Source organism: Bidens hawaiensis, unplaced genomic scaffold (genome assembly GCF_021521415.1).
Source record: "Bidens hawaiensis isolate Kalapana, Puna unplaced genomic scaffold, B.hawaiensis_p1.1 tig00050807_1, whole genome shotgun sequence".
Lineage (NCBI taxonomy): Eukaryota > Viridiplantae > Streptophyta > Magnoliopsida > Asterales > Asteraceae > Bidens > Bidens hawaiensis.
Window position 1 is genome coordinate 71,304 of NW_027499121.1, and position 23,253 is coordinate 94,556.

General features: G+C 34.4%; 1 protein-coding gene across 1 annotated transcript; it reads right to left on the minus strand.

Annotated features, from left to right (window-relative positions):
- Window positions 1-8,638: 8,638 nt before the first annotated feature.
- Window positions 8,639-23,151, minus strand: LOC143598772 (uncharacterized). Its single transcript, XM_077076909.1, has 4 exons — window positions 22,993-23,151; window positions 10,787-10,889; window positions 10,499-10,695; window positions 8,639-8,974 (listed from the first exon to the last, which is right to left on the minus strand). Exons 1-4 carry the CDS (start codon window positions 23,149-23,151, stop codon window positions 8,639-8,641), a joined length of 795 nt encoding a protein of 264 aa, XP_076933024.1.
- Between the last annotated feature and the right edge of the window lie 102 nt (window positions 23,152-23,253).

Consider the following 23,253-nt stretch of genomic DNA (forward strand, 5'->3'; position numbering starts at 1 on the left):
TGACTCCGGATGAATTTAGAAGTCTTGATTTGCTGGCTTGGTGGAGAGGTAAGGAGGATGAGTTTCCGATCCTCGCCGCCATGGCCAAAGATTTACTAACGGTCCAAGCTTCCACGGTAGCTTCGGAGTCTGCTTTTTCTGTTTCTGGCAGGGTTATATCGATTAGGAGGACTCGACTCACTCCACCAGCTGTAGAGATGTCGATTTGCTACAAGGATTACTTGGACTCTTTAGATAGGGCACAACATCAACGCTCACTCGAGGGGGAAATGGACTATGAGGCGGGCTTGTATGAAGACGAGGTCAATCAAGGACACACTCAACCAATGACCGATGAAGAAGCCGCGTACGACGATTACCTAAGGAATAGCTCGGTATCGGGTAGGGAAGAAAATTAGTTAAAGAAACAGCAAACATGGAGGCAAATAATGAGTAAGAAACAGCAAGTTGTTAATGTAATCGTGTCTAAGCATTCTTTAATGTTTGTATTTTTGAGTTACGAATATGCGATAACGATTTAATGTTTGTATTTTTAATGTAAAAGCTATAAATGAAAGTTATGTGTTTTTAATCTTCCAAGCAAAGAACCCTAACAACGAAAGCAAAGAATGGAGTCAGTCCGTTTTGCCTTGTAGTTACCGGTTTGCCTTGTAGTTACCGGTTTGTTTATACTGTGAAAAAATAATGGTTATTTAAAAAAAAAAAAAACCGGTTAACCTAAAAAACCGGTTATTAAAAAACCGGTTAATAAAAAAACCGGTTTATTAACCGGTTCTAACCGGTTTCTAAACCGGTCCTAACCGGTTAGACCGGTTAGGGTTTTCAGATACAAAAACCGGTTATTAACCGGTCCGGTTATTAACCGAACCGGTTTTTTTCCGGGCCAAAAAAAACCGGTCCGGTTAATAACCGAACCGGTTTTTTTAAAAAAAACCGATTTGTGCACCTCTAGTCGTTGATACATTTCTTTTTATAAAATATGGGAGATTTAGAGAGTAAACTATGAGAAATTGAGTGAATTATAAAGACGAGAAGATGTGAATAAATGCTTCTTTAATCAATATAAACAAGAAAACTTGAAGGAATGTGCACTATACGGGTTCCGAACAGTTGTGAGCCGAACAATTAAATGATGTTGTAAAACGCCACCTTATGAGAGAGAATATGAGATAATTTATAAATGACAGCATTTGTGTTTTACACAAAATATAAAATTAGATCTTCTGAAAATTAAAAAAGAAAAAGAAAAAGAAAAACACTTTTAATTCATAACCTTGATTTGGAAACTCTGCTGTTTTTAACATTTAGGATAACACTCATCCATTTGAGACGTTAATTAACTACACATGGGTTGCGCATAGGTTCAGCAAGCGGGTTTCGACACAAGACGAGTTTAACGTGGTCGGTGTGGATCAGGTTTTGGTTCGGAACATGTTTTGAAACATGCTTTACAAACTCCAGCTCGTTAAGCTTAAGCGTCATCATATCTCGGGGCATTTAAAACTTTACAATAAGATATACTAGTGTTGCACTTGAGAGAAAAAAAGGGTATCACTACAAAAGAATTGAAGTTAAAAATGTGATAATACAAAAGAGCCTTTTTCTTAAGTCTTAGCCAATGACGACATGAATACTAAAAATCATGTTTTTTTTTTGCATGCAAGTTTGTTACGAAACTCTACTTGGAAAGGAAACTATGCAACTACCATATCTATTCATGCTTTGTTATTAAAACTATGTGTAGTGGTTTTAGCTAAGATAAATTTACTTTTTGAATCCCTGTGGTTTTAAGGCGGTGGCACAATGAGTCCTCGAAAATTTTTTTGAACTGGTTGAGTCCTTGTGGTTTCAGAAACGAACCATTTGCCAATTTCTCATACAGGAAACAAAATGTTATGTTTTGAATACAATATGTATGTGCCACAAATGTGAAACAAACTTTTTAAATTTTATGTTTTGATAATGTCATTGCTACATGCGAAACAAAATGTTATGTTTTGATAATTTCATTGCTAAGCTAAAAGTATTGGGTCATTCATTTGCAACTCACATAACTTTAACCAAACATTTCCTTTTGGATTTTGTTGATGCCAATTCTTCAAATTTTAAAATAATAATAAGTTACGCCGTTAGCACATTTTGAATTGCAAATCCTAATCTTTAAAAAAATACATTCATGGATTTTGGAGTCGAAACATTACTATGCATGACCCGTTTGACTCAAGTAAGTAGCTCCACTGCTTCATACGCGAAGAAACCAAAAGTGTCATATATAAAATGTATAAATACATGTTGGTTGTCAAGACACACATTCTTATGTTTAGTCACATTACTTGAAGCAGCTTTTAAAACAGCCTGCCGACCGTAAAACCACTACTCCCCAAACCCAACATAAGGGAAAACCCCTATTAGAACCAAAATGTTATGAACCAAAATGATATGTTTTGATGATGCAATTGCTACCGGTTTGACTAGAAAATAATGGGCCCATCATTTGCAACTCACATACTTTTAAGGATGCCCAAACCATCATGATAGTTATCACATATGTGGTCTTCAAATGAGTTTGTTGAAAGCAGAAACTTTTGAAAATGTTGCCTAGATTTCGTCTTCAAATGAGTAAATATTTTAGGTGTTAGATTTGACATCTCACGTGTAGAATCTGTTTTGCAAAGAACAACTGTTAGGAATCAAACCTTCTTTCAAAAGATTGTAATCAATTACATTGTATTATTCAACAATATAATATAACTTTATGGACCGTGTGTTCTCGGGAATGTGGCTCAACCCGAAATGCGTGTAAAACATAGGGTTGTAATTGAGATAAGCCAGGCGAGCTTGGGCTAGCCACATTTACCTTATTAAATTGAAAAATCGAAATCGAGCTTAGCTCGTTTAAATGCTCAATTTATAAACAGCAAATATATTATTTTTTAACATATATTTTATGTAAAACTTATAATAACATTGTATTTTGTTATTTCTTTATAATATTTCAAAGATTAAGTGGGTATAATATATGCATTATTTTGACTTTTTCTTATTTTTTGTATGTGTATACTAAACTTTAGGGTTTAATCTAAACGAACCAACGTGCCGAGCCAACTCGTTCAGTTTCGAGCTTTTTTTCGAACTTTTATCGAGCAAACCACAAACTTTTTAAAAACCCTAGCGATTTATGTGACTGTGCTTTTATCAACTTACCATTAGATTCAGGCTCGCTTCCAAACCTTAAAAAATCAACTAGCTCTTCAGCTTCGTTGTTAAGAGAAGAGATGACGAGCTCTGCCTTCTTGAAAATATATAGTATATTGCCAATGTCTTCTTCCTCCAATATGCTTTTCCTATGAATATTAACACCAAATATTATCATAATAATGATTTACTTGCGTAAGACCCCGAATCCCGGGAATCCTACAGTTGGTAATTACGTCCACAAATTCACAAAAATTTAAAACCAAACGATTCTTTGTATTTAAAACAAGTTCAGAGTAAATAACAGCGGAAAAGTTTGAGTATCAAAAATCCCAAAACACGGGTACAGGTGTCCAAAATCAATTGTAAATAAAATATTCGTTTTATTTGAAATCTTCATCTCATTAAAATCGTTTCAGAGTAGTAAACAGCGGAATAGATAACATCAAAATTCCCAAAACCCGGGAAAATGACCAAAATCCAAAATTTAAATACTTATGGTAATAATTTAAAAGAAACGGTTTGCGTTATTAATTATTCGACTAGATGTGCCTTCAACCGTCCGAGTAGTCTCTAGCACGTTCAAGCGGAAATCTCTAATCCTCAACCTGAAAGTCAATCTAACATACACACAAAGTCAGCTTGAGCTTAGTGAGTTCAAGTTTTCATAAACAATAATTCATACTTTATTTCAAAGCTATAGTTATACACAATAGAGAAGGTATAAATAAAATAAATTATATATAATTCATCAAGTAATACAATCATCGTCGAACACACGTACACGGGCCTCCCCACCCCGAGTCAAGAGTCGAGTAATATATTTGACCCGGACGCGGTAAGACCTAAGCATGTGACACGAGCCTCCCTACCATGAGTCAAACCCGAGTAATATATTTGACTCGATCACAGCTTATACATCCAAGCACGAGATACGGGCCTCCTCACCCCGGGTTTTCCCCAAGTAATATATTTGACCCGATCCCGGCTCATACATCCAAGCACGTGATACGGGCCTCCTCACCCCGGGTCTTCCCCAAGTAATATATTTGACCCGATCACGGCTCAACATCAGGGTCGAGCAAACGTACAACCCAAACACGTAACATCAGTGCATGCAAACACAAAGTAGGCATACACAACATCAGTAGTCGAAACGACTACAACATCGCCAAATATAGGTCAAGCAATAATGTATACACACACACACACACACACAGATATATATATATTTAACATCCCAAGGCCTACCATTCCTAGCAAGCCTATATAAATTCGTTTAAAAACATTTCAAGAGTTTAAATATCAAAACGGGATTATAAACCATTCCAAGAGTTTAAATATAAAAACGAGATTATAAGACATTCCAAGAGTTTAAATATAAAAAAACGGGATTATAAAACATTCTAAGAGTTTAAATATAAAAATGAGATTATAAAACATTCACAGAGTTTAAATATAAAAACGGGATTATAAAACATTCCAAGCGTTTACATATAAAAACGGGATTATAAAACATTCTAAGAGTTTAAATATAAAAATGGGATTATAAAACATTCACAGAGTTTAAATATAAAAACGGGATTATAAAACATTCCAAGAGTTTACATATAAAAACGGGATTATAAAACATTCTAAGAGTTTAAATATAAAAATGGGGTTATAAAACATTCCTAGAGTTTAAATATAAAAACGGGATTATAAAACACTCTAAGAGTTTAAATATAAAAATGAGATTATAAAACATTCCCAGAGTTTAAATATAAAAACGGGATTATAAAACATTCTAAGAGTTTAAATATAATACGGGATACAAACAGTTAGGCCATCATCAACACTAAGTATTCATACTTAGACATCTATATACATCCATATATTTATATCCCTATAAATACCGTCCAAATAATAGCATCAGGGTCGAGCACACGTACAACCAAAACAGGTAACATCTCATCCAAGTAATAACATCAGGGTCGAGCACATGTACAACCCAAACACGTAACATCTCATCCAAGTAATAACATCAAGGTCGAGCACACGTACAACCCAACACGTAACATCAGTGCATGCAAACACAAATAGGTCTACTCATATTCAATTACTGCAAAGTCCACTAACATCCTCGAGTCTAGACCATCAATAATGTATGTAACCTTAAGGACACTAGACCATGAACGAGTCTAAAATATCCTAAGGCATATAAAATAATTCAAATATAGCTTTCAAAATGCACCATCACGAGTAAGACCATGTAAAAATATTCAATTCACTGTGACGAGTAAAATCGTTTAAAATTGTATTTCGGTGTGTATGCTAGCCCAAAACGTAAAAGAGTAAAAAGGGCATCATGAACTCACCTGAATCAACCGAACACCTGCAATGAGCTAGGAAATCCCTAAGTGCACAATCACAAGCAAGGGCCTGTAAATTATACACAACGCGTTACTAAACTAGGCTGTAAGAACACTCTAGCCTAATGGGCCGTTCAAGCCCAACAACTTGGCCCAAGGCCCAACACTTTGGCCCAAGGCCCAACAACTTGGCCTAAGGCCCAACGATAATCAAATCGGGTCGAATGCGCGCAAAATAAACCTTAAAACCATTTGTTAAACGAATCAGCCCCGAATGGACCAAATTCCATTTTAAATCTTTTCATTCATCAAGATTATGTCACCCGAGTTGATAGGGTTGACGGTTCCTTTTTACAACTCTTACTTTAACGGTTAAACGAAAATTCACGCACCGCCGACTCGATTGACGAAGCACTAACCCCAACAGCCCCGTGCATCAAAAATATAATTTTCCCACAGCCCTTAAACCCCCCTAGGGCTGTACAAACTGATTCGGTCGGTCATCCGATCGTTTAACGCATCAAACTCAATAATTGCCAATCCTACACCCGATAAACCCTAGTTTTCGAACTAAAATCGATTGAACGACCTAAACACCTCCATTGGCCATGAAATTTTAGTATATTGTAAGTGACATACCTAAGAATATGACGGAGTACGAACTTCAATTATAACAGCCCCGAAAGATGCGAGAAAGGGCAGCCACCAGTTAAGCCTAAAACGAACTTATCGATCAATACGAATATAACATGCAGATTTTAGCATGCAAAGATGTATTTTATTACATAGGAAAACCATGGAATTAAATTATTAAACTTTTACCAGTGTTGCATAAATATCTTAAGTTTATAAAAATATTTTTATTATATTTTTCTAGTGGACACAAAAATCATAAAAATTCTTCTAACACAGAAAGGTATGTGCAGCTATTTCAGCTGCGCAACATAATGGTTTTATTTTTATAAAATTCATTACCTTGCTAAATTAAACGATTCCAATTGAGTTTGGTTCCTAACTCAAAATATTAACTTCCAGAAGTGGAACCAACCAATTTAGACTTGTCGAAAAAAGGTTATGATGTCGGGAAGACAGACCAGAATCCGTCATCCCGCATCAGCTTTGACACTCGATTTTATAAATTCATAAAAACCATTCAAATCTCGTCCAAAAATTACGTATTATACCTTTCTGGAAACTAGACTCAAAGTAGAACATCATGGAATCAAGAATCGATCAAAAACAGTGGATTAACATCGCGTTACAGACCCTACAATAAACGTATACGAATCTGTCAGCAAACTGTTATCATCAAAACTCAATCTTAACGACCAATAAGCGCGTTAATATGATCAATTAAGGTGTAAAAGACATGGGAAATCATAAAACCGACCTTGAATTGAGGTTTTCACGGCTGAAACTTGGCTAGGCAGAAGAAAAACGAGCAGGGGGGGTCCAGGTCCGACGGCTGCAAATAGGTTTAGGGTTAGAGTTTTCTTTTGTTTTATGATATAAAATAGTTACATCCAAGTCCCTCCAAATTGAAGTATGTAGCAACTTGGATGGAAAGTTAAGTGAGAACGTTTACGAGGGTAGCCAGGAGCTCTCGAGAAAAAGTCGGGTCAAGCCCGATGGTGTACGCAATCACTACAAGGATAAATCTTTTTATCGGAATTTACGGACGTTACAACTTGTATACTCTATTTTTTTATTTTTTGATGTAACTTCCTTTTTTGATGTAATATATATTAGATCCTTGTGAAACAAATATTGATTGTAGAAGAATATGGCAATATGTTACCCAGTAGATACAGTGATACACTAACCCGAAACCCGTGGAACGGATAAAATCCCGCCAAATATCCGATGGGTTTGGGATGTACTTTAATAATCGGGTATGGGTTTAGAAATACCTAAACCGACCCATTGCCATCCCCATATTTAATATTTTGCAACACATAAGTTAAAACGAAACCTTCATATACCAACCTGCATGCAAAGTGTGGTAACATAATCAGTGCAGTTCTCGGTGAGTGTTGTTGAAACACAAGTTGGTGTTCCATACCCAACGACTGTTTCTCTTGTTTTTTGGCGGATCACTATTGCCAACACCATGACAATCCCACCACCTAGTGAATGTTCGGTCAGCCTCACCTTAAATCCCTATTACAAGAAAGATCACAAATCCGCTTAGAAGTTGGTCACTTTGGGTTGTGTGTAATCTTTAAGGGTTGTGTGTAATCTTTAAAGGGTCAATGAACAAATTTTAATGAAAACCTTTTATAAATAAGATATAGGTTAAATGTGTTAAATTTCTTAATGGCTATACCACTAAATCCATCTAACATGCTTACTACATGACTTGAACCCTTAGTCTTCAAAGGTAGGGTTCTCGTATTTCACATCCGGATACCATGGGGATAAATGATCTTTGGTCAAATGTGTGATACCGATTCTAGAATTGCATTCAAATGCTTAAAATCTATCAAGTGTCTTTATTAAGAAAACTAATATGTTAGGTAATAGTTGAAAAATACGGATGTCATCAATTTACACGAGTAAAACATGTTAATTAAACAAGGATTTAAACAAGCTTGGTGAATAGTGGTTAAAGATAGGTTGAAATAAATTATAAATATAAGGAAAGAGGCAAGATCCATCTACAGATGTTACACAAACCCTAATGATTCAGGTTGGGTGATTCAAAGAGAGCGACCGAATCGTGTGACACAACCGAGTAGGAGAGATGGAATTCACGAACAAAAGTCACCTTATTAACAAATTCAACAAAAAATCCAGCATTTTCAAGTTTGATAAGCATGAAATGAAAAGAATAGAAATATACAAATCCTATGAAATTTGTTGAATAGTGAAACCACATCTCTTTGCTCATTAGAGAAATGAAAGAACAGAATACTTCAAATTGACAATTTTTGGGACATGAAATGTTCTTTTAAAAATAACAAAATTTAAAATAATACGTAAATAACTAAATAACCAAGTCATAATAGCAAACTATCCAAAAATAAAATATGTGATTGATAGATCCCCAAACAAATGTAACCATTATACTAAAAAAGAAGAAATTAACAACCTCATTCTCCTCGAGGTAAGTGTCTAAGGGATTCCATCTCATGATCCAAAAACCAGCGTGCAGCCTGGGCAATCCCAAAATGAGTTGGGCCACTAGTCTCACTTATAGCTACTATGTCGGTAATGAAATCAGAAAAGGTACTTGTCCTTCTAAACCCGACAATGACAAGCTTGTTGTAAGTATCAATCCCGATAAAGTAAGCTGGTCGGAGTGGGCCCGAACGTGGCACAAGTTTTACAATCTGAATTTCACTGGGCATACCGTCTTGGGCCTCATAATTGGGATTATTGTAGTATGCCCATATTGCTAAGTCTAGATTGTATATCATCTCCTCAACCTACACATATTAAAAAAATCAATTAGCAACACCAACATGCAACATAATGAGCTCAAATCATATTAGCAGCAACATAGAAACTAACTAGCACATATCTACCAAAATCAAATAACTATTAACAATAACTATTAACAAAAAACTTAAATGACAACTAAAGCACCAACACCAACACTGTGGAGTAAATTTTAGTAAACTAAAAGAACACAACTATGCTTAGGAACACAAGATACGATTTTTTACATAAGCAGCAGCACTAACATAAACTTAAAGAGCACGAATCATATCAACATGTAACTTACACAACACAATTTCTTTCAAAATCAGATGCAGTAGAGTTAAGTAACTGAATTTATGCCAACACATTATGTTTAGTGCAACACATCATTAAAATAAAAACAACAAATAGAAAAAGGCTTAACTTAAAAAAAACTATTATAAACACATTAAGTTTAGTCTAATACATCATTACTATTAGCACACAATACTCAAAACTAGGGGTGCAAACGAGCCGAGCTACTCGTGAGCTACTCAAGATCGGCTCGTTAAAAAGCTCGATCGATCCAAGTTTAATCAAGCCCGAGCCAGAGCTCGAGCATAAAAGTAAGCTCATTTAATAAACGAGCCTGAGCTCGAGCTTCACTTATTGAGCCCAAGCCGGCTCGCGAACCTAAACGAGCCTGTCATTTATATAACTTTTTAAAGTATATATTTAATATAATTACTTAATATACATATATATATATAACATTATGAAAAAATAAATAAAAATAACTAATATATATTATTTTATACATAAAATTATAATAGAAAAAAATATATAAAAATAATTATAATTATATAAAAAAATAAAAAATAATAATTAATAAATAGTAAACAAGCCGAGCTCGAGCTGTGTAAGTTAAACAAGTCGAGTTCGAGCCTAGTCGAGCTCAGCTCGTTTGCACCCCTACTCAAAACACATAACAACAGATTAGGATGCTATGAACTTTCCTTTGTTGTTGTTGACACTTGACTTAAATTACACACAGGTAATATTTAAAAAAAACAAAACAAAAAACAACACAAACAAAACATTATACTAGCAACGAATGGGTAGCACATTGCATTTTTATATATCAGCACAAATAAATACATATAGGACCATCTACATTACTAAGAACACTAAGAGGTGCATAACTTAAGCATACGTGTTTATTATCAACGCTTTATGGTTCTAATAGCATAAACAAACCAACACATAAACAATGTCATAAAGCATCATAACCGTCAATTTCGATGAGTTAATTATCAAAGCAGATGTATTGTCATTCTCAAAAGCAACATAAGCTTGTAACAACATAACAAAAGGTAGACCAAAATAATTAACACAAATACAAGTTAGGAGTGAACAAGTTCACTAGTGTTAAGGAGTCCATGTAAAAATTTATTGAAAGCGACTTAAGGCAGTAAGATATCAAAATAGGAAATTAGCAACAATTAGTCAATAAGTTTTAGAAAAGAAATTAGCAACAATTAATTAATTACCATTTTTTTGTCAGATATCGTTGAACCCTTAATGCAACGAGGTTGAATGTTGGATGCTTTTTGATTGTAGAGAAGATACAAGGCGATGGTTAGGTTGCTCATGTTCCACTCCGGAATCCCTTCCTTGCTTTTTTTGTTGCTTGTAATTATGTGAGAAAATCGACCCCACCGCTCGGTTTGTTCTTCTTGATTATCAACTGTATATAAAAATAAAATAAGCAACGGGATGTTATTACTAGGTTGGAAAAAAAAAAAAGACAAAACTCACACACATACACGCACACAAACCTTTGGGGTGGCTTGATTCCACCTTAAGTGCTTTAGAAAGCCAATTAACATCTTGATTCAACTTGTCAATCTTAGAGTTATCATCTTTCTTGGAATCATCCCCCTTTTTAGAATTAATAGACCAATGCCCAAGTTCCCTTCCTCATATGTTTTTGTAAAAGTCTACAACACAAAAAGTAAAAAAAAAAAAAACAAATAAATAAATAATAAACAAATGAATCAAGTATCAAGGAGTGATGAATCCTCCAAAAAATAAGCAATCATTTTCAGCATACTTAATTAAATATTCGGCCCAAATGCACCAAGGTTTTGGATGCTTACACACCATGACGTAGCTTTCTTAGTAATTTACTAACAAAACATAATAATCAAAACAAGAATCAACCTATAAGTAGTAGTTGGTGCGATTTTAACTTGAAATTGACTATAAATAATATAACGAGATTTAGGGCCTTCAAGTACAGTTAACTTTGCCGATTATTGATTTAGAGTTAAGTTAAGAGCTCTACCAATTTTGAGCAACAATTGTTTGATGCTAGAGGAGGCCATTGACAAGGAACAGGGGAGTGTGAGCAAGAAACAGGATTAGGGTTTTCAAATGTTGTGATTGATTTGTACGGTACCAAGCCACTTGGGAGTTTTAGTACTAGAACAACTAATATGACATACTAAATCAAAGTTTTTGTGTGTCATCATGATAAATAAGCTTGGTATTTGCTACGATACCGAAACTAAACCTAAAAAATAAACTCATCAAGTTTACATACTTAAACCAACATCATCAGTTGTTTTACCGGCTATACCCCATGCAGACGATATGTTGAGCCTGATATTTTTGGGAGTCTTTTTTTTTTAAATAACAAATATTGTTTTAACTTCGAACCGTCGGTTTTTGATACTTTTTACGACCCATATTTTTTAAATATGACTTTGTTGATAAAGTTGAAACGAGTAAATCACACAAGATAAAATCGAACATTTCGCTTGTTAGGGGTGGGCAAATTCGGTACCGGCACCGAGTTGGTACTGAATAGGCTCGTTTGCACCCCTACTCAAAACACATAACAACAGATTAGGATGCTATGAACTTTCCTTTGTTGTTGTTGACACTTGACTTAAATTACACACAGGTATTATTTTAAAAACAAAAAACAACACAAACAAAACATTATACTAGCAATGAAACGGGTAGCACAATGCATTTTCATATGTCAGCACAAATAAATACATATAGGATCATATACATTACTAAGAAAACAAAAAGACGCATAACTTAAGCATACACATCTTATTATCATCGCTTTATGGTTCTAATAGCATAAACAAACCATCATATAAATAGTGTCATAAAACATCATAACTGTCAATTTCAATGAGTTAATTATCATATCGAATATACGCATCATAACCGTCAATTTCTATGAGTTAATTATCACATCAGACGTACTGTCATTCTCAAAAGCAGCGTAAGCTAGTAACAAGATACCAAAAGTTAGACCAAAATAATTAACCCCAAATACAAGTTAGGTGTGAACAAGTTCACTAGTGTTAAGGAGTCCATGTAAGCTACTCTAACAAAAATGGAAACTAAATTTCTTGAAAATGACTTAAGCCAGTAGGATATCAAAACAAGAAATTAGCAACAATTAGTCAATTAGTTTTAGAAAAGAAATTAAAAATTAATCAATTACCATTTTTTTTGTCAAAAACCGTTGAACCCTTAATACAACGAGGGTAATTGTTGGACGGTTTTTGATTGTGGAGAATCAACCTATAAGTAGTAGTCTAGTGCAATTTTACCTTGAAATTGACTATAAACAATATAACAAGATTTAGGGCCTTCAATTTTCAGTTAACTCTGCTGATTATTGATTAAGAGTTAAGAACTCTGCCTGTTTTGAGCAACAACCGTTTGATGCTAGAGGAGGCCATTGACAAGGAACAAAGAGTGTGAGCAAGAAACAAGATTAGGGTTTTCAAAAAATGGTATGTTCTTTTTGATTTGATTTGTTCGGTACCATGCCACTTGGGTGTTTTAGTACTAGAACTGTAGACAATATGACATATTAAATCAAAGTCTGCGTGTGTCGTCATGATAAATAAGTTCGCTATTCGCTACGGTACGAAAACTAAACCTAAAAAATAAACTCTAAGTTTGCATACTTAAACCAACACCATAAGTTGTTTTAAAAACCTGTTATACTGCAAGCAGACACTATTTTGGGCGTGGTATTTTTGGGCGCCTTCTTTTTTAAATACAGTTTTAGCATCAAACCGCTGGTTTTTAGACGGCCCATATATTTTGAAAATGGCTTTTAACCTAGCTGATACAATTGAAAACGAATAAAGGTGATGGAATTACACTAGAAATGGTTATGTGGTTGGCCCTTTAGCAATCTTTCTATAAGCATCACTGTGTTTTCATAACAAGAATGCTAAAATTTATATATTATTGGGAGATCACAAATCCAATGAACAAATTTTAATGAAAACTTTATATAAACGATCGGTTAACTAACGCTTTTACCTAACATGCCTGCATGATATTCAATCATTACTGTTACTGTTAGACTCTATGCAACATTCACATTGATTTCTTAAATCTCCTTTAGCAATAAATCGAAAATCTTTAAATGATTTGAAAAATGAAGTATCAATATATCAAAGGAATTATAAGAAACTAGATGTGACGCGACCAAATAAGTTATTGTTATATAATGGTAAAATATTGGTTGATTTGAATGATTAAGTTTCAATATATAGACATCATAACAAAACCCTAACTAACCTAATGGGCGTGAGCTCTTACTGATAAAACCCTAATCTAATAATACTATCTAATAGTTACCCTTAGAATTCTAACCAAACAAGAGAGTATCAATCAGTTTTGTAACTTTAGAGGAAAATATATTCTATTCTCCCTAACATAAAAAAAAATTAACAGGAACTTTGTACACACGTGTAAAATTTCTAATTTCCGAGACCACCGATTCCAACAAACTAACAACAATCTTGTCAACTCTTTCCACAAAGTACCACGCCCAAAATAATTGTAAGATAGGGAGATCATCATTGTCCTCACAAACGTAATCACAATGCCTAAACCTGCCATGTACACAATCACATGATCAAACCCTAAACACACATAAAGATCACTACAGTTTTAATGTTTTATTATTAAAATAATATTTTGTTTCACGTTAAATCTGAAGAATTAACTTCAAAGACATTTTAACCTAACTGTCGCTATGCCATTTTATAAAATACTAATTAGCTACAAGTATCTTTATCTTTTGTTTAACGGCATCTTGTTATTTTAGTGTTTTAACTAGGGGTGTTCAAAACCGGATAACCAAAGGAGTAGATTTCACTGTCCGAATAAGAAAATCTAGAAAAAAAACTGTTTAAAAATAAACTTTCAATATCTCAAGAATCTAGGGTCCCTTTCCAATCCAACAAACAAAACACAAATTGTTCAAAATAGGTACAAACAAGCAAATAATACACAATGCATTGTTCAAAATAAACAAACAAATACCTAAAGGGACCCCTGAGGGTCGTAGCTTCCGAGACGAACCAGACCCGTTTAACATACCAGCAGACTACACGTAGAATGAAGGCCAAGAATAGGAAACACTGAAAACGGTGCAAGGATCAAGATGGAGGTCGCATCAGAAGAGGGTTGGAGGTGGGTGAGTGACGACGGTCAGGAATGAAAGAGAGAAGCATAGATGGAGAATAGGGAAGTGAAGGGTTTATTAAGTTTGTGCTCAGAATCAATCAAGTAAAACAAAGAAGAAAATGATCTGAAACAAGACTCTGAATCACTGACAATAGTACAACTAAAGTTTTTTTTTTCCTTCAGGAAAAGTTTGAACATATAATAGTATCGTTTTATAGGTCTCATGAAACCTGAATAATTTCTAAGCGGGTTAATTTTTTTCTTTTGTGTTCAACTTAAATAAAAATTTTCAAAAAATAATATTCAAATTATAACAAATGAACATAAACGAACAAATATAAAATTAAATACATAGTTTATTCAATGTTTTATTCAAAAATGAACATAACCCAACATAAATGAATCAAAATAGGTTTACGTATATTATTAACTTCTTACAATAAATAAACTAAAATAATAAAAAAAAAAAATACATTCACAATATTATAAATAAAAATACTATAAATGAAAAATGCGTAATACATTGGATAAAAACTAGTTAAAATATTTGGAAAACTTTTTTTTCTACAATTCTTTGTATTTTTTACAAATAGTTCTTTAAATTAATTTTGTTTTGATTGTAATATATAAATCTAACTATGTTTTTTTTAACCGCAGAATATTATTAAACCTAAAGACAAAGAATTTATATTTAAACTTAACTATGTTTCAATTATGGCATTTAGATTTAATTATGTTTTACTTATTATTATGTTTTCAATTTATAATTTTTTTTAATGGCAAAGAATTTCACGTGAAAATATACTCTTTTGGGGCTATGCCCAAGGTCGACTTCTCGAGCGCCGTGAGACCGTTGCCCCCTGATGGGCGGGGAATTAGATAAAATCCGTAAACCCTTGCTCCTTGTTGGGTTCGAACCCGGGATTAAAGGGCGAATCGCTCCTTGTTGGGTTCGAACCCGGGATTAAAGCTCTGATTCGCCCCTTCACCTAGATATCCTTCAAACTAGCCTAAGTGAGAATCAAACTTACGTCTTCACTAAAGAAGAGCAAGTCTCTTACCGCTATACCAACTTTGCAGCAATAGGAATCTTAGTTTTCAATTAAAATTGGATTGAATATACATGCTTTGTTGGTGTCAGGACCAACCGACTCATAGTCGGTATACTGACCAAGTTTGAAGAAATAAATTAGTTTTGTTATGGTTTCGTTACCGACCGAACATAAAAGAAAAAAAAAATAACCCACGTAAAACCTACCCATTGATGAGTTAAAACGATTTGATGGTTTTAAACCGAAGTGTAAACGCTTGACTTCTGACTTCTAAGTGACTTTTTAATTTTTTATAAATATAAACCCAGTATTGAAACTTGAAAATCTATCAAAATGCAAACTTTTAATAAAACATTTATTGTTTATTAGTTACGTTGATTGGCTAAATTAATTGTAACACACTTACACAAAGTCACAAAGAGACATCTCATATGCAACCTACTCATGCCTTTACTTTCCTATCGAATGTATAACACATTATTTGTTGCTTCTTTATTAGTTGTTTATTGGTTTAGATATCTTATCTTATCTTATCTTAAAATACTAATAAAAAAATGTTGAAGTTTAGGTGTCAAGCCTATATTTCTTCTAATTCCTAATCTCTCATCTAATTCATTCTAATTATCCATGGGTTATGGGTCAAAACTATTTTGTCAAGTGGGTTATAACATAGTGTGGATTTTATACATTATTGAATTGTCATTTTTATACCTAAGATTTAACCAACTACGTAATTTTAGTACATTTTTTAAATTTTTGCAAATCAACACCTGACATTTCCATTAAAATTATGCTATTTAAGTACTTTTCGTTAACCCCGTTTGTTTTTTCTATTAAAGTTACATTAATTACTTTATAAGTATTTTGATAATCACAATTGAAATAATGGATCTTATTTTATCATTTGACAAATCTCGTGTAATACACGGATTCAAAAGCTAGTTTCACAATAAACCAAGATGTTTTAGCCTAGTATAAAGCAAGTCTTTGATTTTATAAACGAACTAGCTAATAGTTCATAAATTTTATACTTATCATTTATTTGTAATAGTTACCTAATGCAAAGAGGGATAGCGATAGTTCCTGAAGATTCGGGATCCCCTTGTCTTGTTACTTTTGTGCAAAAGAAAGAAAATGATAGGTACATTTGTATTTCAAATAAAGTCTAAGTCTAACCAATAAAAATTCAATATATTTATCTTTTGTTATGGGTTTACTTTGTTTTTTATTTAAATTTATTTGTTCTCGTTTGCATTCTTTCGTTAATTTATAACTTACACGACCCACAACGGTGAATTTTTCTTCTAATCGGTTGCCACATATAAATAAGACAAACTACTTTTTTTAATTTAAGAATGCAAATGAGTCAACTCATGAACTCCAAGTTGGCCAACTCAACCCGTTTACTAAACTTACTCGTGGGTCCACCCCAAACTAAACTAAACCAAACCTATTTAAATTAAACCTCAAACCCTATAACGTGTTAGGATCGTGCTATGTTTTTGTAAGAGAGAGTGTTTAAATATCATATCATTCATATTTTTACTTCTATTTTTTTATTACTCTATTATTGTAATTAATTTGAAGCATGTATAACGGTAATCGGATCATAGGCGTTAGTAATATAACGGTAATCGGATCATAGGCGTTAGTAATATAACGGTAATCGAATCATAAACGTACATGCAGGGACGAGATCGGTGCCATATCGTAAACACCAAAACTTAATTTTTGAAACATGGGTACCAAATAACATATAGAATTTGTCGATATGTTACCGGTACTTGGTCCCAAACACCTATCTACTCGTATTCTTTATTTTCATAGTTACAATTGTAGGTGGGTTTTTTTTTTAATTAGTAAATATCATTGTATTTATAGTAGGGAAAATTCCCAAAATTGTCCATTTTAAAGAGAGAGTCTCCAAAATAGCCATTTTTTCCTCAAAATTTTTTAAGATTTGGACTTGCCAGACGCATTGGGAAAAGATAATAATTTAGGGGTAATAGGCCAAATTTCTAAAGAAAGTTAGGAAGGATACCAGATTTGGGAAAATAATGAAGGAAAAGTCCAAATTTTTTTGAAATCTTCGTGTAAACGTTCAGATTTTTACTAAATTTTTTTCTCAAAAAACCGTCTTGAGAGACTGTTTTTTTATGTTTCCTACATTTTCCGTCCATATTTTCAAATTTTAGGAAAAATAGATTTTGAAATCCCGTCTTGAGAGACGAGATTCTACCACCACCACCATCCACCGTTCGTCTTCTACCGCGACCACCACCACCACCCATCGTTCGCCACCACCACCATCCACCCCCACCACCCACCCAACTTCCACCACTACCATCTCAATGTATTTCCCCATTATTATTATTATTGCTAATCGGAGAAAGAAAGAATGAAGTTTACTGTGTTGTGTGTGATTTGTGATTCGGAAAAGAAAAATATATGAAGGGTTTGTGAGGAAGGGTGTTGAATGTTGACGCATGCATCCACTATTTGACTTGGAACGAAACTAACCTTTCGCTTCTGTTTCCCCGTGTTTTTTCAGTCAAATACTATTGTTTCCCCGGTGGGTGGTAGACGGTGGTGGTGGAGGACGGTGGATGGTGGTGGTGGGTGGTGATCGATGGTAGTGGCGGACGATGGGTGGGTGGGTGGTGGTGGTGGTAGTGGCGGTGGTAGAAGGCGAACGGTGGGCGGTGGTGGTAGAATCTCGTCTCTCAAGACGAGATTTCAAAATCTCTTTTTTCTAGAATTTGAAAATACGGACGAGAAAGGTAGGAAATATAAAAAAACAGTCTCTGAAAACGGGTTTTGAGAAAAAAAGTTTAATAAAAATCTGAACTTTTACTCCAAGATTTTTAAAAAATTTGAACTTTCCCTTCATTATTTTCCCAAATCTGGTCTCCTCCCTAACTTTCTTTAGAAATTTGGCCTGCTACTCCTAAATTATTATCTTTTTCCAATGTGTCTGGAAAGTCCAAATCTTAAAAAATTTTGAAAAAAAAGGACTATTTTGGGGACTCTCTCTCTAAAAGGGCTATTTTAAGAATTTTACCTTTATATTATGTGTTTTTTATTTTTAATATCTAAAGGGGGGTCTTTTTTATTATTATATTATATTTTTATTGTGTGATAAACTTTATCTAACCCGGATTTGTTTATTCGACCTAATAAAATTGAAGCCTTAAACCGATAAAACCAGTGAAGAAAAAAAAAATGGATATGTTATTCATACACCCTTTGGTTATCCACACACTCTGCATACGATCGTTTAGGGGCTATAATATCGTATGAAACCTGATGTTAAAGGGTGTGTGGATTGGTTTTCCTCTGCTACACATGAAAAGTGACAGGTACTAAACCCAACCTATTGTTGCATTTGATAATCACATGGCCTAAAAGAAACTATGAAATTACAGTTCTGGTTTAGAATTTTAAACAACTTTCTAACTTTTTATTATCTATTGGCCAGCAATGGCTTTAATAATCCCGACTTTAAATCCAACTTAAGAAATGGTGGTGGATCTAACATCATTCATGTCATCGTCCACGTCATGAAAAAACTAACGGGGTTAAACTCTATTAGAAAAATGTTTAGTGGAGGAAAATAGGTTGAAAGCTGTGATTGTTAGAATATACTTCTTAAGTTTGGTTTAACGGCGGCCAATGGATCAAAATTGAGATTATTAAAATCCAATTTTCTTTTAGTAAAAGAAAATTTTAGCCCACGATTGACACCTATTATGCTGCACTTGCAACTATTTTATACACTTATTTTAATTTTGTATAGAAATTATGAGATTTATGACAAACTATTTTATACACTTAAAAGAAATCTTGTATAGAAATTATGATGAGGTCAAATAGTTATAATAACTCACTGTTAAATCATAATATTATATTAATAGGTTATCGTAGAGTGAGTTTCAATCCTGCCCGTCTGATGTAAATCTAAGATTGAATATTAACCTTCTGATAAGGACAACTAAGATTGAATATTAACCATCTGATAAGGATTAGAATCAAAGATTGAATATTGGCCGTTCGCTAAGTTCACAAAAATTACAATTTCCATGGGAGTTATGGGAGGGAGGTTTCATCACCCCTTTTTAGGTAGACGTGGGTAACCTCCCAACCCTAGATCTATATAACTCAAATCAAAATCAGCCCTGTTGAAACGACCTGTCGTTCATTTGTGGCCACTTACTTTGCGCATGTCGTTTCCTGTTGAAACCATCTGTCGTTCGTTCTTACTCAGCACTGATTCACTATTATGTTCATGCATTGTGCCCATTTAATTTATTGTGTTCGTCGGAGGTAAATTGGCGGCATAATTTTTGTTTCCTGTAGTTTATGCGGTTTTGATTAGCTTGCTTAATGTGTACATCGTGTTTATGATTGTAGGTATGGAGTGATCGTTGTCTTTTGTTACTGTTCCTGACTTCGTCTTCTTTGTATGAACCCTAATTCTTTATTTTTTTTCATTTTTATTAGAGTTTCTTTTGTATGTGTTGATTTCCTCTCTTTTTTAATTTTGATTGAATTCCGATTGTTTTAATTTTGATTTCCCTTTGCATTATATATAATCGATTGTTCTTAAAATCCGTATGAAATGAAGTTGAGAACAGTGTCTCTGCACTCATTTGACCTTCACGAGTTACTTCTGATTAACAAGTTTGAAACTTGTTTGATTTATTGGATTGTAGTGTATGTTACCGTGCTAACAGGCGAATAGTTACTTGAGATCTACAGGTTCAAAATCTATTTGGTCGTTTGGATTTAAGTGTATGTTACTGTGCTAATGGGCAATTTATTAATGTTATTGTCATGTTGGCTTGTTCAATTTAATGAACTTTGCTAACTGAGATTTATTTCTAGGGAAATTTATTGATGGTTTTTGTCACACCCCGACTAAGGGCCTGGGTGCGACGCTCGTTAGTTGGTATCCGGTTTTGAAAATATATCAGAGTTACGGGTTTTTAGCGGAAGTCTTGTAAATATAATATTCATTTATAAAATGTCGGGTCAGAATAACCGTTGTATAAAATATCAGCGAAAGTTTTTTCAGATAAAATATTATTATATTAAAATCTCGGGAGTTGAACACCCGTTTTAATATTTCAAATATCTGCCTTTTGAAAATAAAATTCTTTAATAACATTCTGAATAAATATCTGAGCCATCAGATCACCTCTAATGACTATGTTTCCAATATTCTATCAGTCCTGCCTGTCAGTTCTATTCTTATACAGTTTCCCTGAAATATGGGGGGGAAAATACGTCAGCACACAGCCGGTGAATGACGTTGACTCAATAATACCAGTGTGTAAACAATAACAATACCTTTGTGATAATACTCATTAGGCACCCAACTCAATTGGGTTACAATTACCCTAAGTACATGTACAATTAATCATATACACAATATCATTTCTCTGATCAGTCCCGTAGACTACCAGAGGCGTGTTTGATGATATGCATGGCCTCGGGGAAATCCGAGTCACCATGTATGTATGGATCCAGACACATGTATACTCTTAATTTGAGTATGCCCGTTTCTCATTATTGTAACACAACGTTTTAAGGATTTGTAAATCCTATGTAAACAGTCCAGACTCTAAAAGAGTTGTAAAAAGTCGGGGCGTATTCACCTTTTATGATTGCAAATCAGTTTCTGACACTGATTCCTGTATATTTGATCAGTTTCGGTTACTAACCCCTGTCTGTAAATCAGTTTATGTTACTGATTCCTGTTCTTGTTTTCAGCTTTCAGATTGATTGATTGACTATTACCTCGGACCTATAGTACGAGTATAACATTTGTATAAATACCTAGATCAGTGATCTAGCTTCAGACCTCGTAGTCTGTTTTGTATAGCCATAACCTTGACAAATCATTTATTTGTACAAAACATGTGGACCTTTAGTCCCTTTGTTTATTTATTAATTATATATCAGGTTTCTTCTTTAGGAAGAAACATTTATACCAGGTTTCTTCTTCAAGAAGAAACATTACTTTAACTATAACCAGTGTGGATGAATAGTATCTTTCTTAGTCATTAAGAAATACTATTTAACTATAACCTTTGCATGAAAAGTTATATTATGCTTATCAGTAATCAAGGTTCGGGCTATATACCCCTGACTATGATCTAAGCTATTATAATAACAATAAAATAATAATTTAATCAGAACCCCTACCTCGTACGGGTATTTAGAGTTATATGCCTATGATTGATCGAGCGGCACTTCTACTCTATATCGCGTTGTACAGCTGAACCCTTCAGAGCTTCGGCGTTTGGCACATTCCACGAGGTCGGCACGCAAACCGAGGCTTAGTGTGTGTACTAGTGTGTGAAAATGTGTGTGTTTGTGGTGTGGAATGAAATGCCGATCACCCCCCCCCCCCTTTATAGCTGAATTTGGGTACCATAGCGTAGCGCGATGGCCCCTTAGCTCAAGTCATCACGTAGCGCGACGCCGCAACGTTGAGATACTGACATGAGTTCGAAGGCTCACGCAAACTTAAACCAAATACAACTAAATTAGATAGCAGTAAGTGGGTATCGAACACGAAGAGTTTGTGGAAAATGTGTAACCAAGTAGTTTAACGATTAAACTAAGATAAATGTAAATGACACAAAGTAATTTCCAAGTTGGTTTTGATTTGATTTTTTATACTAAATTAAACTAAATGAAAGTTGTAAACGAATAATTAAACAAGTATTCCTCTCGGGGTTCGGGTTATTATTCAACACTTTTGTTAACGCTCAATGGATAAACCGTAATATCTCGGTTTTGTGTGTATGCAATTGTTGTGATTAATCAAGCACTAAGTACTCGGATTTCTAGAATGCGAGGTTGCTACTTAATCAATCAATCAATACTATTCTCCCTAGTTCTTTCCACTCAATCTCGATTGCCATCGACACCAAAAACATATGGCTAAAAGCTAGATGGAAACAATATGGACAAGCTACAGACAATCACACAAGCACAAGATCATACTAACATAGCATTTAGATAATCAATCCAAGTTCAAGAACAAGAAACAAAAGTGTTTTGCAAATAACCTTACATCCCGAGAGAAATACCAAAGTAACCAGCCACTCATGGTTCGGGAGATCATCTTTGCATCAAGTAACTTGTTTCTCACAATCCCTGACATAAAACAAATCAATACAATACCCAAAATAATGTTTTTTTCTCCAAAATCGCCTCTAGGCCGGCCAAGGTGACAAAGTAGTCCAAAAGACACTCCCAAATGGGCTATTAAAAGACATGCAACTTTGTCTCCGCCCAGGACCGTGGGCCACGGTGTGAACCGTGGTCCACGGTTGACCAAAAGTCAACAGGTCTACCAGCACGACCGTGGGCCACGGTCGCCTCCACGGTTTCCTTCTTCTCCACGGTACGGTGGACTCTGGAGTTTTTGCACCAGGTGGACCGTGGCCCACGGTTCAGACCGTGGGCCACGGTGGAGCTAATTTCCGCGACTTGATTTCTTCGTATCTCTCGCGTTCCAGCTCTGTTTCCTTCACCGTTTTCGCTCTTGTTCTCGTAACACCGCTCTCTAGCTCCTTAAACCTACAAACACACGAGCAACCGTAGTCAACTAATTCCATGGAATTAACTTAACTCCGTAAGCGTAATTATATCTTTTATATCACTTAGTTGCTTTCCAACGGGTCGCCCGTCAGATACTGCCACGTATTGACACGTGGCTG